The sequence below is a fragment of the Carcharodon carcharias genome, chromosome 7 (assembly GCF_017639515.1).
Source record: "Carcharodon carcharias isolate sCarCar2 chromosome 7, sCarCar2.pri, whole genome shotgun sequence".
NCBI classification, from domain to species: Eukaryota; Metazoa; Chordata; class Chondrichthyes; order Lamniformes; family Lamnidae; genus Carcharodon; species Carcharodon carcharias.
In genome coordinates, this window is record NC_054473.1 from 156,966,528 (window position 1) to 156,984,505 (window position 17,978).

At 41.9% G+C, this 17,978-nt stretch overlaps 1 protein-coding gene across 3 annotated transcripts in view; it reads right to left on the bottom strand.

Annotated features, from left to right (window-relative positions):
• spire2 (spire-type actin nucleation factor 2) overlaps window positions 1-17,978 on the bottom strand; it is a 97,232-nt gene that overhangs the window by 36,582 nt on the left and 42,672 nt on the right. For all 3 annotated transcript variants that reach the window (XM_041192704.1, XM_041192703.1, XM_041192705.1), the window contains one exon: window positions 2,952-3,035. In XM_041192704.1, the coding sequence (XP_041048638.1) occupies window positions 2,952-3,035 (84 nt within the window). The remainder of the gene's footprint in view (window positions 1-2,951; window positions 3,036-17,978) is intronic.

Consider the following 17,978-nt stretch of genomic DNA (forward strand, 5'->3'; position numbering starts at 1 on the left):
GCGTGCTCGCCGAACGAAATATCGAGATGATGCACGATGACGTTGGGACGCACGCCTGACATCATCGCGCGTCATGTTACATGTTGGGCCTGCCCCCGCATGCTGACTGGAAGATTCAGCCCATTATCTCCATCCACCTTCAATAGTAGAAGTAATCAGTATGAAGGTGACAACGTAATGGAGAAGGTCAATGCTGGTGCTGAATTCATCTTCTACTCCTGGGTGTGCAAGGCTGGCACACGGAGAAAACATTCTATAGTAGGGCATGGCCCACATACACCTAGTCCAACTTAATGGGTCTTACAGCATTTTCAAATAATCTTGACCATATGAACTGTTAATAGCTATAGGGAAGAGTGAGTTGACTCAAGTTTAAATATTGATTATACCTTTTTTTCTTAAATCTGTTGCTTTTGTTTCTCCAGGTGATATTTCTCCAAATGCAAATACAAAGTCTAAGCCAGTCACGGACATACCCTTAAGATGAAATCTCATTAATCCAGATGTCTACCACTGATAGCAGACCACACCTGGAGTACTGCTCTCCTTACCTAAGGAAGTGCATACTTGCCTTAGAGGGGGTGCAACAAAGATTCACTAAATTGATTCCTGGAAAAGGAGGATTGTCCTATGAGGAGAGATTGAGTTAAATGAGATTTGGTCTCTAGAGTTTAGATGAATGAGAGATGATCTCATTGAAATGTACACAATATTTTAAAGAATAAGTGACATGGTAGGTGCTGAGACTTTTTCTCCTGGCTGGAGAGTCCTGAATTAATGGCCATAGTCTCAGGATAAGGGGTCAGCCATTTAGGGCTGAGATGAGGAGAAATTTATTCACTCAGCAGGTTAAAAATCTTTGAAATTCTCTTCCTCAAGGAGCTTACACACTCAGTCATTGAACATATCCAAGGGTGAGATAGACAGGTTTTGGAAACTAAGGGATGTAGGAAAATGGAGTCAAGATAGATCAGTGATGATCTTACTGAGTGCTGGAGTAGACACAAAAGCCCTTATCACCTACTGTTGCTCCTATTTTGTATGTTCTTATAGTAAGGATTAAAGTTCATGTCTCTCCGCCTCAGCCATGTCTTTCCAGTTGTATTAAATCTGACACTGTTTTGTTATTCATTCATGGGATGTAAATGTCACTGGCATGGCCAGCATTTGTTGCCCAGCCCTAAATGCACTTGGGAAGGTGGTGGTGAGCTGTTTTCTTGAGCCACAGTAGTCCACAAGGTGCATCGGTACACCCACATTGTTCCAGATTTGCGACACAGTGACAGCAAAAGAACAATGATGTAGTTCCAAGTCAAGATCAAATATAGCTTGGAGGGGAATTTGGAGGCAGTGGTGTTTCCAAGTATCTGCTAGCTTTGCCCATCTAGGTGGGGTTGGAAGGTGCTGTTGAAGAAGGCGTGGTTAGTTGCTGCAGTGTATTTTGTAGAGGGTAAGTACTGCTGCCCCTATGTGCCAATGGTGGTGGGAGTGCCGATCAAGCATACTGCTTTATCCTGTTGAGCTGCTTGAGTGTTGTTGGAGCTGCACTCATCCAGACAAGTGGAGAGTATTCCAATACACTCCTGACTTGTGCATTGTAGGTGGTGGACAGGTGTTGGGGCATCAGGAACTGAGCTACTTGCCACAAAATTCCAAGCCTCTTAACCACTCTTGTAGCCACAGTATTTATGTAGCTGATCTAATCCAGTTTCTGGTCAATAATAACCCTCAGGATGTTAATGGTGTTGGATTCAGCAATGGTAATGCTGTTGAATGTCAAGGAGATGTGGTTAGATTCTCTTTTGTTGAAGGTGGTCATTGCCTGGCACTTTTGTGGCACGAGTTACTTGCCACGTATCAGCCCAAGCCTGAATGTTGTCCAGGCCTTGCTGCATATGGACATCGGCTGCTTCAGTATCTGAGGAATTATGAATGCTGCCCATCCCTCTGATTCCCACCAACTTCAATTTTGGGGATGGGAAGGGGAGGGATTTTTATCTTGACAGGTAAGAAACCCAAAAGATTTGGTGCAATGCTGGTTTTATACAACACCTGACTTTACTCTCAATGGAGAGTAATATTGGGTGGGGCATAAAATCAGCACTCCACCTGATCCAATTAGGTTCTCAATGGCTGGAATAAGTTAACCTTTCCCGCTGGGTGTCAAAGTTACAAAAGCCGTTAAAAATCAAGTTGCTTCACCAATTTAAATCTACACATTTATAAACAATATTTTCAATTATGAAACAATAATAAAATCACAGAAATGTGCTATCAGGATTTTGTACATGTACACATTGTGTTGGGAAAGCCCTCAGATATCTTCATCTCCTAATTGTATAAGTGCACAGTGCAAATTCTGTTTAAATACAGCTGTAAGTTCAGAGCTTATTCAAGGTTGCAGTAATGTTTGTGCACATATGATTTGTTTTTGCACTTGATGGAGGAGAATGTAGTCACTGATCAAATTTTGGAAACTCAGGGCATCACGGAATAAATTTCAAAAATATAACAGGGTCCATACGTTATTCCATTTTCATTTCTTTATCGATAATTTTTTTGTGTATGCGTAATAAAACACTTCTCCCTTGCGCTGCTTTTCCAACAGCTTTTATTACCAAACGCGATAGAAGCTATTTAAGTACGGCAAACTTCCAGGAGGCAGTCTGGTGGATTAGAACAGCTTTGTTCACTGTAACTCCAATGTAGATCTGTCTGATTTTGCAGGATGAGGAGAACGTCTAGCAACATAGATCTATTACATCTAATATAAACTTTCAGAAAGTTTTTGGTTCCCACATAATAGGGGAACTTTGCAAAGTAGTTCCCAAGGAGACAAAGTCTCATGTGAAAGCACATTATACTCAGTCCAAATGAGATGAAAATTAACCTCTTGAAATTCTCTCATGAATGCACATATTATCAATCAATCATAAATATACGCTCCTCACCCAGTCTGTACGGTTCAGGTTGTCCAATTCTACTAGTGGAATCTGCTGTGCCTGTGGTTCTCCAACCTGCATCTTCTTCAGCATCTGGAACACAATAGGAATTAGAACACTGTATTATGACAGAAGAATGAAATTCAGAATGAAACTGAAGCACCTTGTTAAAGATTTTGGACTGCTGGTAAGCTCATAGCATTAGACATACATTTGCATTGTAAAGGAAATGAAAATGCAGTGAATACTCAAAAAATTAGCTGGCAGGTTACCTAAATCTTCCAAAGCATCTCCATCTAATGTGGATCAGTTTTGTTTCACAATGGGAAAACGTGAATTAACACCAGATCCTCCACTTGCCCAAACTGGTGCTAAATTAACAAATCCAACCCAATTTTGAAATGAAAGTTCTGGATTACCAAGATAGCTCAATGTCACATTTGTTAGAGACTGAAAGGCTTTGATTGCAACCTTCATTACAGCCTAGAGGAGCATCTGAAGTCCAGTAAGGATTAGCACTAAGCTAATCTGGACTCTGCAAATATTTTACTTCCCTCATTTTAAAATCTAGAGAAATGGGTTGGGGGAAATAATAAAAAGTATCAGGAAAATGAAAATTTTGTCCCCAAAATCATTCGCCCCCAATAATACTGATTGGAATAACTGTTCCTATATAATTTACTTCCAGTACTGGAATAGTTAACAGGGTTAAAGGCTTTACTCCTGTGTTTCGTTCGCTCCTATTCCCCTGAAGAGCAGGGTGTTTTCTGTATGAGAAAAATCAAAAATAATTCAGCAAGTTTCCAAGAGTTTCCCCTCAAGATATAAAAAACTCCAGGTCTATTCTTAGCATTCACAATTTCACAAAGAAAAGAATGTTGAGATTATCAGATCTTATTTTAAATAATATGAAGAAAGCCTGGAAAGATTACTTGTGACAAATGTGATCTTATTGGATAGTCCTCTACTACACCAGGATAAATGGAACTTATAAAAAAAACTAGTGCTATTTGCTGATGGAATCTTCAGGTTACATTATATTCCTCCCTCCAAAGAATTACAGAATCACCTTTTATAATCAATGATTTAATCTTTAACAGTAAAAAAGGTGGGAGTTATTACAAAGAAAGTAATAACAGTGCCCCAGTTTACCTGGTACATACCATCATTCGTCATTGTTTTTCAGTGAAGTAATGCTCATCAGGATATTATAAGTATAGGCAAGAACTGTCCACTGGCAGAAAATAACCTAGAAGGATTTTTTGCTCTGTATAAGGCTGACTAAAAGAGTTTGAAAGCAAATATTTATTGCTGTCATGCCCACATATCCATCCTTGGCTTGCTGCATTGTTCCAGTGAAGCTCAACGCAAACTGGAGGAACAGCACCTCATCTTCCGACTAGGCACTTTACAGCCTTCCGGACTGAATATTGAGTTCAACAATTTTAGATCATGAACTCTCTCCTCCATCCCTACCCCATTTCCGATTTTTCCCCTTGTTTTTGTTTTTTCCAGTAATTTATATAGATATTTTTCCCCACCTATTTCCATTATTTTTAAATGTATTTCCATCCATTGTTTTATCTCTACCTTTTAGCCTTTTTCGATTCCTTCACCCCACCCCAGCCCCCACTAGGGCTATCTGTACCTTGCTCGTCTTGCTTTGTACCCTTAATAAGCACATTCCTTTAGATAATATCACCACCTTCAACACCTTTTTGTCCTTTTGTCTGTGACATCTTTTGGTTATCTCCACCTATCACTGGCCCTCTTCTTGTCCCATCCACCCCTTAAACCAGCTTATATTTCACCTCTTTTCTATTTTTCCTTAGTTCTATTGAAGAGTCATATAGACTCGAAACGTTAACTGTGTTCCTCTCCGCAGATGCTGCCAGACCTGCAAGTTTTTCCAGGTATTTTTGTTTTTGCTTTGGATTTCCAGCATCCACAGTTTTTTGCTTTTATTTTATTGCAAGTGATTGCTTGAAGACTTCAAAAATTAATATCTAAGTATCATGGGATTTAAATTAATAAAACACATTTCGGCATACAGATTTTTTCCCCTTGATAATGATTTTAAAACGTCAGTGTTAGGCTAATAATTAATTCAACATTTTGAAGAGCTGGAAATATTCTGGCATTTGATTTTAATTTACATTAGTTTTCAAATATTCTACACCTTATTGTATAGACACACTTTCAAAAAGGAAAGAAACCTGACAGACCACCTGGCATCGATCTAGGCACCGGAAACCACAGCAGCAAACTCAGCTCTGTCGGCCCTGCAAAGTCCTCCTTACTAACATCTGGAGGCTAGTGTCAAAATTGGGAGAGCTGACTCACAGACTAGTCAACCAACAGCCTGACATAGTCATCCTCATGGAGTCAAACTTTACAGATAATGTCCCAGATACCACCATCACCATTCCTGGGTATGTCCCTGTCCCACCAGCAGGACAGACCCAGCAGAGGTGGCTGCACAGTCATTACAGTCAGGAGGGAGTTGTCCTGGGAGTCCTCAACATTGACTCCAGACCCCATGAAGTCTCATGCATCAGATCAAAAATGGGCAAGGAAACCTGCTGATTACCACCCTCCCTCAGCTGATGAATCAGTGTTCCTCCATGTTGAACACCACTTGGAGGAAGCACTGAGGGTGGCAAGGCGCAAAATGTGCTCTGGTTGAGGGACTTCAATATCCATCACCAAGAGCACCATTGCTGACCGAGCTGGCCGAGTCCTAAAGGACATAGCTGCCAGATAGGGAAAAAACATACTTGACCACATGCTCACCAACCTGTCTGCTGCAGATGCAACTCTCCATGACAGTATCGGTAGGATGACCACCGCACAGTCCTTGTGGAAGCAAAGTCCCGCCTTCACTTTGAGGATACCCTCCATCGTGTTGTGTGGCAGTACCACCATGCTAAATGGCACAGAGTTTTCGAACAGTTCTGGCAACTCAGGTTGGGCATCCATGAGGCGCTATGGGCCATCAGCAATAGAAGAATTGTACTCAAGCACAATCTGTAACCTCATGGCCCTGCATATCCCCCAATCTACTATTATCAAGCCAGGGGATCAATCCTGGTTCAATGAAAAGTGCAGGAGGGCATATCAGGAACAGCACCAGGCATACCTAAAAATGAGCTGTCAACCTGGTGAAGCTGCAACACAGTACTACTTGTGTGCCAAACAGCATAAACAGCAAGTGACAGACAGAACTAAGTGATCCCACAACCAACGGATCAGATCTAAGCTCTGCAGTCCTTCCACATCTAGTTGTGAATAGTGGTGGAAAATTAAACAACTCATTGGAAGAGGAGATTCCTCAAATATCCCTATCCTCAATGATTGGGGGGGGGGGGGGGGGGGGGGGGTGTGTGTGTGTGTGTGTGTGTGTGTGTGCCAACAGTACATCAGTGCAAAAAATAAGGCTGCAGCATTTGCTACAATCTTCAGCCAGAAGTGCCGAATAAATGATCCATCTCAGCCTCCTCTGGAGGTCCCCAGCATCACAGATGCCAGTCTTCATGCTAATTTGATTCACTGCACATGATATGAAGAAATAGCTGAAGACACTGGAAAGTGCAAAGGCTATGAGCCCTGACAATATTCCTTGTGCTTCAGAACTTGCCACGCCCCTAGGCCCCTAGCCAAGCTGTTCCAGTACAGCTACACCACTGGCATCTACCTGGCTATGTGGAAAATTGCCCAGGCATGTCCTGTACACAAAAAGCAGGACAAATCCAATCCGTCCAATTACTGCCGCATCAGTCTACTCTCGATCATCAGTAAAGTAATGAAAAGGGTCATCAACAGGGTTATCAAGCGGCACTTGTTTAGCAATAACCTGCTCACTGATGCCCAGTTTGGGTTCCACCAGGGTCACTCATCTCCGGACCTCATTACAGCCTTGGTTCAAACATGGATAAAAGAGCTGAACTCCCAAGGTGAGGGGAGTGACTGCCCTTGATATCAAGGCTGCTTTAACCCTGTGTGGCATCAAGGAGCCCAGCAAAACTGGACTCAATGGGAATCAGGGGGGAAGCTCTCCACTGGTTGGAATCATACCTAGCACAAAGGAAAATGGTTGTGGTTGTTGGAGGTCAGTCATCTCAGCTCCAGGACATCACTGCAGGAGTTCCTCAGGGTAGTGTCCTCGGCCCAGCCATCTTCAGCTGCTTCACCAATGACCCTCCTTCCATCATAAGGTCAGAAGTGGGGATGTTTGTTGATGATTGCACAATGTTCAGCACCATTCGTGACTCCTCAGATACTAAAGCAGTCCATGTCCAAATGCAGCAAGATCTGGGCAATATCCAGGCTTGAGCTGACAAGCGGCAAGTAACATTCACGCCACACAAGTGCCAGGCAATGATCATCTTCAACAAGAGAGAATTTAACCATCATCCCTTGACGTTCAATGGCATTACCATCACTGAATTCCCCACTAATCAACATCTTGGGGGGGTTACCATTGACCAGAAACTGAACTGGACTAGCCATATAAATACTGTGGCTGAGAGAGGTCAGAGGCTAGGAATCCTGCGATGTGTGACTCACTTTCTGACTCCCAAAAGCCTGACCACCATCTACAAGGCACAAGTCAGGAGTGTAATGGTATAGTCCCCACTTGCCTGGATGAATGCAGTTCTCACAACATTCAAGAAGCTGGACACTGTCCATGACAAAGTAGCCTGCTTGATTGGCACCACATCCTCAAACATTCACTTCCTCCACCACCGTCGCACAGTATCAGCAGTGTGTACCATATACAAGATACATTGCAGGAATTCACCAAGGCTCCTTCGACAACACCTTCCAAACCCATGACCACTACCATCTAGAAGGACAAGGGCAGCAGGTAGATGGGAACACCACCACCTGGAAGTTCCTCTCCAAGTCACTCACCATCCTGACTTGGAAGTATATCACCGTTCCTTCACTGTCACTAGATCAAGATCCTGGAACTCCCTCCCTAACAGCACTGTGGGTATGCCCACCACATGAGCTGCAGCAGTTCAAGAAGGTAGCGCACCACCACCTTCTCAAGGGCAAATAGGGATGGGCAATAAATGCTGGCCTAGCCTGCGAAGCCCACATGCCGTGAATGAATAAAAATTTTTTAAAAATTTTAATTGTAATGACAAGAAATTAACAGCCCAAAGACCCCACACCATGTGATCACAAACTGTAAAAGTTAAAGAGCTACTCTATAAAAATGCTTCTGATACATGTTTAACATTCAATTTTCAATGAAGACCATGAGCAGATCCTCACTATATTTATCTTGCAATATTGTTCTTTGCACTCAGAGTCAGAAAGAACACTGTCTTTGGTCTCATTCAAAAGAACCCCACGCCAGGGTTTTCCTAAGATTAAACCTATGAACAGACTTTGTGTAAAAGAGCAATCTGTCCACTCTACAACTGGGGCACGTTTTCACCACATGGTCCCACCCAAACCTGAATCCTAATCATTTCTAAATGAGACATGAGCTTCAAATTATGGACTTGGGATGTATACAAATGTGATATGTACAGAAAGCAGCTTCATTACTATTCTGACCTTTAAGATCAAGATAACCTTCACAAATTTTCTCACTCTGCAATATATAGGAGTTGTTAGGTGAAAAGAAGACAGGTCCATCGAGTTTGCCTTCTCCCATTCTTTAGACTCATGAGGTAGTGACAGTGAAGTTTTTGCATCAATTTGACACAAAAGTGCTGTGGCTAATGAGCAGTTTATTGGCAATCCTAAAGGCCAGAAGATAACATAAATCTTGCTTTCACAATAAGTTGTTCTCATCTGGAGATAACGCTTGTGCTGTTATCCAAGATGGTCAGATCCCTGAGAACCATTACAAAGTAATAAATAACCAAAGAAAAAGTATCTCATGGGTCTGCAAGTGTTTTTACGTTCTGTTTGTTGAATGGTCAGCAGGGTAGGCAGAGTTCGACAGCAACATAAGTGAGCTTGTAGGTAAAAATATATTGTTACCTCTTCTTGAATATTTTAAATCGAAACTTTTGAAAGTGAATGGTTCAAAGTGCTGTGGAAACAATCGAGCAGTTCATGAGTCATCTGAATCCTACAATTTGATTACAATTAAAAACCACCCTAAATGTGTGATTACTATGTTACTGTAGGTGATTATGTGGACCTTGACTTCTGGATGTGTTCCATGCTTGCAATCTTCAAGGGTGTTTATGCAAAAAGAGCAATGTGATCATTGTTGGAGTATTGAAAAATCATCTGCTTGTAAGTCATTTTGATTTTCTGGCTGTGTAATGTGACTTTCCTGCACTATTAGATATTTTATAACCTACATTACACTGTAAATAGAAATTCTGATTGCAATGGAAGTGCTGTTCCAGAAAACAGTTAACAGCTCATATCAAGGAGCAATTAATCTGAGATAAAACTTAAGATGGCTGCAGACAAAATGCTGTAAATAACTGGCAAACAAAAATCACAGGATCTTAAGTGTTGTGGCTAATAGGCAGTTTATTGGCAATCATAAAAGTAGAAAATAACATAAATCTTGTCTTTTCCATTTCAGTGCCCACTGTACCCCATAAAATACATCAGATTATTGTTCTATTTTAATTGGTTTCTGTGAATCTGCAACATGGAGTCAGAGAGTCTGTGCTTTTCTTAAGCACACAGGCAACATGGCAAGATGTTTGAAAGCTCTTCTGTTCTTTTTTACTATTTTACTTAATGATTAGATGCAGAACTGAGCATTTTATTCATAAACCTGAAATTCATTACAGTAGACTCTTTTAGAGTTAGCACATTTTTAGGAATCTCATTACAGATCCATGTGAAACACTCACCCTGTCCAAAGTTTTTTCAATGACTCCCAAAGATGGTCTTCTCAATGAGTGTACTTGATGATAAATGCTTTTAACCTGCAGCTTACATCACTGTTAAATGATGGCTGGACTGTTTTTCAAATTGAGCAGATGATATATAACATAATACACATACACCAACATAAAAAGATGCTTTCCTGGGGTTATTTCAGTGCTTGTGAGAGAGAAATTCAAACTTAGTTCCGCAGTTTTTTTGGGGGCGTAATCTGAAAGATGGGGTTGAATTTCGGGTCAGGAACTCTTGTGCCTGATCTGCTCTATTAGATCACTGGCTGCCACTGGAAACAGCTGCATTTTCAAGTGCCCAGGGTGCATGAAACAAGTGTTGGAAGCCTTTTATAGGCACATTGTACCCCTAAAGCCAGTTGTAGGATCGTAATGCAGAATTTGGGTATATATGGATGGAGATTTGACCATCCAATCTCTGCCTAGTTTTACCAGGTCTTGAGGAGGGTTACCAGGATCCTTACTGGTGGTTGCTCAAAGAATGCCCATGAAATTACATTCCTGCAGAGCTAGGAAGAATGAGGGTGGGGAGCACAGGGGGCGTGTTAAATGTCCTTTCATAACTTTGAAAAATACCAATGTAAGGGCAAAAGGTTAAAAAGCTGGAAGGTTGAACATTCTTAGACATCAAGCAAATTTGTACAGCAATATACAATGAATGGACCTAGCTTATAGCTCACTCATCAGCAGAATCAGCAAACTCTCTGTCCTGGTAGTTTCTGGAGGGCTCATTTCCCTCAGCGTCAGTGCTCAGCTCAATCCAGAGATCCTGACTCAAATTCTGGGAACAACAACTTCTACAATACAGGTTGGCCTGAAAGTGTGCATCAGCGGTGGCCACCCTAGCCTGAGCCAATCCACATTTCTAAGGTGCAGTGGAGCTATGGCCCACTGATGCGACTTCAACTAGAGAAGATAATCAATACCATCCAACCCACACCGCACCTTCCCCCACCCCAACCCACACTCTTCCTCCAGGAACCATTAGCCTGCTCTAGTGAAGGTTGCGGTCTTTAAAAAGCCTCAAGGGACCCACATCAACTCTCAATTGATGCAAGTTCTACTGAGGCGGTTCAAGGATGTGGGGGAGGAATTTCCGAGGGCAGCCTGGAAATACCCCTTGACATAGCTCAGCTCACATAGCACCTGTCCTCCTCCCCCGAACCCACTGCTGACTAGAATTTAGATATCCAGGAACAGAATCTGTCCCATATTCATCCCTCCGCCCTGAATGTAAATGATGCTTTCACAATCTCCAACACAAGAATTTCTATATTTAAAAACCTTTACCTCATTTTCTCCATTACATTTAAGGTGAGGAAAGGGAGAAATAAATACTTATAATCTGCATAGTGCAATTCCTTTACATAATGCATGTACGATCTGGCTATAATTTCAGTCACGCGATGAATGTGCACAAAAAAAAACCTGAAGGATGTTTCCACAATGTGATTCGCTAACACTTGAGCTAGTGTCCCTTTTCAGCACTAGTTTCAAGGGTTGGATGTCGCTGTTGTGCCTTACAGATCAGAAATGAACTGCCAGTTAGTGGACTGACCAACAGACAGGTCACTTTGCTGTTCTGCAGTTCATTTAGGCGGCGAAGATTTCAAAACTGGGTTGCATACTACCCGACTCCGTTTATTGATATTTCAACAGCAGAAAGTGAGCTTTTGCTCGTCAGAGAAACAGTGGTTCTCTCGATATTACAGGCTGCAAGCTAAGATACAACAGAATCATAGACTGGATAACGTGTGTAGGGAAACCTACCGAATGGAAATTGTGAGACCTAGTAGAACTGTAATGTCAGATGGATCGTATGTAGGACAAACACTTCTAAGTTAATATAGGTAAATTTCTTATTTAGGATTAATGATTTCTTTGCGATTTTTAATGCAATTTTTAGCCTTTATTTCACGGCCAGGATTTTGGTCTCAGCAGTGAACGAACAGCATCAGCTGTTCATTATACTTGTGCTTGCCCATAGACTCGCTCTGAGATTTTACATTGAAACTTATTGTAGCTTTGAAATCCAAAACAGCAGAATGCCATTTACATAGAACTGGGGCCTGAACAAGGCAAGCAACTGTGTAGCGCCATAGCCAATCAGATTACAGAATTGTTAACAAGCAAGGCCAAGTCTAAACCAGGAAATGTCAGTTAGAATATTTAATGCAATGTAAAATCAAGTACAGAAAGCAGAGGGAAAGAAAGATGGGATTAAGAAAGAGGTAAAAGTGACAGAAAGCAAAAATGAAGAAATAAATAACAGCTTTTTAGCTTCTTTAAATCTCCAACAATAAATGAAAAGTTGTTAAAGTTAGTTTTCAGTGCCAGAAAGGTTGTTTGGCAATAATTAAACCTCATCATACCCCCATTATCAAGCAGCTTTTGGAGGAGCAGGGCCCTTGGACAGTAATTTATGAATTTCTGCATTTAACTGTCCGAGTGCAGTCACCAAAAGTTGTCTGATTACCACTTAAGTAACAGTGAGCCCTATAGGCATCACCATTATTTCTACAGCAAAATCCAGGCCATTATTTTGGCTACTTTGGACCATCCACTAAACTGGGTTATTTTCCTTTGGAGGTGCCCCCAACTGACTTTTGGCTACTCTTCAAATTTTCATATCCCACCACTAATTAGAGTACTAGGTGCATCAAGAAACTCAATCAGGAGATGCAGTAACAATCCATTAGCAGAAAGCTTTCCTATCTTTCTTCAAAACAAGCCTAAAAATGATCCAGTTCCCCCATCCAGTCCCCAGTTTGCAGGGGTCTCAGAATGCGAGTTCGGCATAATGGAAACACTGCTTCTCTATTTCAAGGCCAACAGACACCAGGGGGTCATTGGGAGGGGCATGAACACATAGCAAGAGAGTTAGGGGAATGTTCAGGAGGCATAATTAAAACTTATGTTACCCTTAAAGCATCCATTAGTTGTTCATCAAAAGGGTTTCAGAATTGTTACAGCGCAGGAGGAGGCCATTCGACCCATCGTGTCTGCACCAGCTCACCGAATGAGCAATTCCTTAGTGCCTTTCTCCCACCTTCTCCCCGTAACCCTGCACATTCTCTCTTTTGGGATAACAGTCTAATTCCCTCTTGAATGTTTCAATTGAATCTGCCTCACCACACTCTCAGGCAGTGCATTCCAGTCCTTAACCACTTGCCCCTTTGTTCTTTTGGGTTAAAATCCACCAGTGAGTCCAAGTCAGGTTGGGGAAATTCCATTTAACTGAAGCAAAACCTCACTGAGAATGTTTTTGAATGTGGAAGGAGACATAGCCAAAGTATGGGAAGAGAATTGTAGATGCAGGTTGTGATGAGTCAATGCTCTGATACTAGTGTTGAAGCGGAGGGAGGAGTGTGGCACACAGTGGGGTTGCAGGGAGACAGTGACACGGGAGGTAAACCTGAGCAATGCTAGTGGTATAGTGTTTGGCAAGGTCATGAAGGAATTTGTAAACAAGAAAGAGAAATTCAAAATCATTGCCTTAGAGAGCCAGTGGAAGTAGGTGAGGACAGGGGTGCTGGATAACTTTGATTTAGTAAAGAAAGACTTGCATGTTATAGAGTCTTTCACAACCACCTGTTGTCTCAAAGCTTTACAGCCAATGAAGTGCAGTCATTGTCGAATTGTAGGAAACACGGTAGCCAATGTACACAACAGCAATGTGATAACGACCAGATAATTTGTTTGTTTTGGTGATGTTGATTGAGGGCAAATATCATCAGAACACTACAGACAAATCTAGTTCTTCTTCAAAATATTGCCATGGGATCTTTTACATCTACCTGGGCAGGCTGACAAGGCCTTGGTTTAATGTCTCATCTGAAAGACTGCACATCCAACGCTGCTGTGTTCCTACTGAACTTGAGTGTAAGCCACGATCTTGTGCTCAAGCCCTCGACTGGGTCTTGATCTCAGAACTTTGTGACTCAGAGGCAAGAGCGCTACCAAATGAGCCGTAGCTGTCACTCAAAACCTATGGGATGGAATCCAGGTTCTCACAGTTTGCTGGAAAAACTCAGCAGGTCTGGCAGCATTGGCGGGTCATGAGGACTCGAAACGTCAACTCTTTTCTTCTCCGCCGATGCTGCCAGACCTGCTGAGTTTTTCCAGGTAATTCTGTTTTTGTTTTGGATTTCCAGCATCCGCAGTTTTTTTGTTTTTATCTCACAGTTTGGGTGTGTTCAAGTTTGTGCAGGGTGGAGCTCAGGCAGGTACCCACTATCATTTTTGCCTTCAATATATGCTTTATGATTAAAGCCAACCCCTGTGATCTCAGAGGAATTTGTAAACAAGCATTGCTGAAATTTTATTCACGCAATGTTTAAATAATTTCACTGATCCAAAAAGCTTTTGATTTTTAATACTAGTCAAAAAACTTTGGTTTTATCTGGTTCAAGTAGCAATAAAACAAATGCAAGTCACATTGTTTGTTTCCAGTGATGTTGACCTGCCCTGGAAAAGCTCCACTTCACATTTATGGTTTGGATAATATGGGCTCGGTGGACATGAATGTAATTAAGTTAGTTAACATTCTATGCGGTTTATGCAGGACTGCCCCTACAGTTTCTGGCAAATGAAATAATTGATCATGCTTTCTGTTTTTATGCAACCTAGGTAAATTCGTTCGGTTACTTTGACCTGTATCTGCTAACATAAATCACTTATAATGCCAACCGAGTTTCCTATAAGTTTAACAGTCATAAGATTTTTTTCACATTATAAATGCCATTATAAAAATGTAAGGGCAATGATGGAAGATGCAGCATTGTGTGGAGACGTTATATTCTGTGCAAGGCTGATGCAACGGAGGTGATGGGTGGTGAGGGGACCGGGTGGGTGGTTCGGCATTAGAGAAAATTGAATTTGCATGAAGGGTAATATTGAGATATCCAGTAAGTTTGTTGAGCTGTTCGGATCAGATACTTCATCTTTTATGTCACCTCTTGCCTAAGAGCCTTTAACTTTCCTGGCCCCAAGCTCTACAAGTGACACCATAAGAATTCTTATTGCTGTCCTTCTGTCAAAAGCCTTCTTAAAACCTTTTTTATTATAGAACAGAACAGTCACTTTCCCATCACAGCTCAGCATCTGTTTTCATCTCTGTGAAGTGCCCCAAAACATTCATTACATTATGTGTGTTATATAAATGGAAGTTAAATAGCACAAAAGATTACACCTTTCTGTAGACTCAATGCTGCATCACTTATGAGCACAGTGCCCTCATGTTTGTTTTCCTGATGTTTACTGTGCTATCCTTTACATTGCTTTAATGCTCTCTGGTTTGTTCCTGCACTTAAATTGAACATTGAAAATAAAGTCTTTTACACAAAAAAGTTAATTAACCAGAGTAGTGTATGTTTTAAATCAAATATTGACATTTTGTGCTCCATTTTTGTTGAATATTTGATCAGTGAGACATTTCCTGACAGCTCACACAGGTAACCAGCAAAAAATGCCAGTTGTTTATATTATTGATCTTCAAAAGCTTTAGTGTTTCTGGATTATCTATTCACATTAGCAGGTGCTCCATAATCAGAATCCTTTTTTTTAATTCATTCACAGGATGTGGGGTTCGCTGGCTGGGCTAACATTTATTGCCCATCCCTAATTGCCCTCGAGAAAATGGTGGTGAACTACCTTCTTGAACTGCTGCAGTCCAAGTGATGTAGGTACACCCACATTGCTATAAGGAAGGGACTTTCAGGATTTTGATCCAGCGACAGTGAAGGAACGGCGATATATACCCAAGACAGGATGATGAGTGTTTTGGATGGGAACTTCCAGGCGGTGGTGTTCCCATCTATCTGCTGCCCTTGTCCTTCTAGATGGTAGTGTCATTCTCAAAAGAACCTTGGTGAATTCCTGCAGTGCATCTTGTAGATGTACACACTGCTGTTACTATGTGTTGGTAGTGGAAGGAGTGAATATTTGTGGATGTGGTGCCAATCAAGTGGACTGTGTCCTGGGTGGTGTCAAGCTTCTTGAGTGTTGTGGGAGCTGAATTAATCCAGGCAAGTGGGGAGTATACCATCACACTCCTGACTTGTGCCTTGTAGATGGTGGACAGGCTTTTGGGAGTCAGGTGAGTTACTCATTGCAGGATTCCTAGCCTCTGACCTCCTGTTGTAGCCATAGCATTTATATGGCTAGTCCAGTTCAGTTTCTGGTCAATGGTAACCCCCAGGATGTTGATAGTGGGGGATTCAGTGATGGCAATGCCATTGAATGTCAAGGGGTGATGGTTAGATTCTCTTTTGTTGGAGATGGTCATTGCCTGGCACTTGTGCAGCACGAATGTTACTTGCCACTTGTCAGCTCAAGCCTGGATATTGTCCAGCTCTTGCTGCATTTGGACATGGACTGCTTTAGTATCTGAGGTGTTACGAATGGTACTGAACATTGTGCAATCATCAGCAATTATCCCCGCTTCTGGCCTATGATGGAAGGAGGGTCATTGACAAAACAGCTGAAGATGGTTGGGCCGAGGACACTACCCTGAGGAACTCCTGCAGTGATGTCCTGGAGCCGAGATGACTGACCTCCAACAACCACAACCATCTTCCTGGGTGCTATGTACGGCTCCAACCAGTGGAGAGATTCCCCCTCACCGATTCCCATTGACTCCAATTTTGCTGGGGCTCCTTGATGCCACACTCGGTCGAATGCGGCCTTGATATCAAGGGCAGTCACTCTCACTGCACCTCTGGAGTTAAGCTGTTTTATCCTTGTTTGAACCACACCCAACAAATAAACAGCTTTTAAAGGTGTGATGTGTGTACATTAATGAGCTTATTACAGAGAGGTTGTGTCAACAGAGCAGGTGCACTGAATACTGAAGCTTGAAGGCCTCAAAAGAAAGGTAGAATGGTAGAAATTGTGGCATTCTGATCAAGACAACATAAATGCGGGAAATGTTGGGCAGGTATATATATGTTGAGGCCATTTGGAGCCAGGCTGGTTATGGGTGACTGAATGAACACCATCCAAATAGAACACAATAAAAGCAGCTTTGGCTTATAAAAAGCAGTAAACCAGTGAGGTGTAAAAGACAAGTGCCTTTTATATGTACAGAAATGAAAAGTATGCAAGTAGTCAAGAAGGAGCTTTATGGGTGTGGTACATGCTAGTGTAATAGATCTACCACTGGTACTAATGTAACATTAGATAATCATCAGTAATAGAAACAAAATCAAGTAGTGAAGCTTTAAAGTAGACTTAGAAATGTGTCATAAGTACAGCGTGCTGAATCACCACATGAACATTTGCTATTTGCACAGAGCAGTACCTAATTTTGTTCCCGCTGTTCTGGTTTGATCAGTCTGTTTATCTATTAAACTATAAACACAATGGTGAATATTTTTAAACATCTGCTCTGAGTATGTTGAAGGGTCATGAGGACTCGAAACGTCAACTCTTTTCTTCTCCGCCGATGCTGCCAGACCAGCTGAGTTTTTCCAGGTAATTCTGTTTTTGTTTTGGATTTCCAGCATCCGCAGTTTTTTGTTTTTATATTTATTTTTGCTCTGAGTATGCCCTGCCCAAATTCTTGAGCAGCAAATCGGAGGCAAAATGGCTACCTGTTCAAATGATTTTCTTGGTTAAATTCTCCCACGAATAAAATCTGATATTTTTGGATAGCGACCAAACATTTCACTTCCTTGAAGGATTTCAAGCATGTTTGATATGTGTGATCACGGCAGGGCAGGACCAGGGATTCAGCATATTACAGCAAGGAGTGCCAGGATGTGTGTTCAAACCATACCTCCAGCCGATAATCTTAATGACGCCCATTTGGTGGGTGGTACTTGGGTGGAACTGAGTGAATGCTATGTTCTTAGGGTAGGGTGGGTGGAAATGGGTGATTGGGTCAGACCTCACAGGCTACCAATAGGTGAGAAAAAACAGACTAAAAGTAGTAGTGCCACTGGCAAAGGAGTGAGACACCTGGTGGTCACATGTATGGACTTTGCCTACAACTCAAGAAATACCAGGCAATCCAGAACCATTCCTGTTAATCCATCAGGCCCAGGCAGCTCCCACATAAATCTTGATCACCCTGGTAAAAGGTAAAGTGAAACATCCCCTTCCTGACTTGACCAGGTCAATCAGCATATATGCAAATTCCTTATCAAAC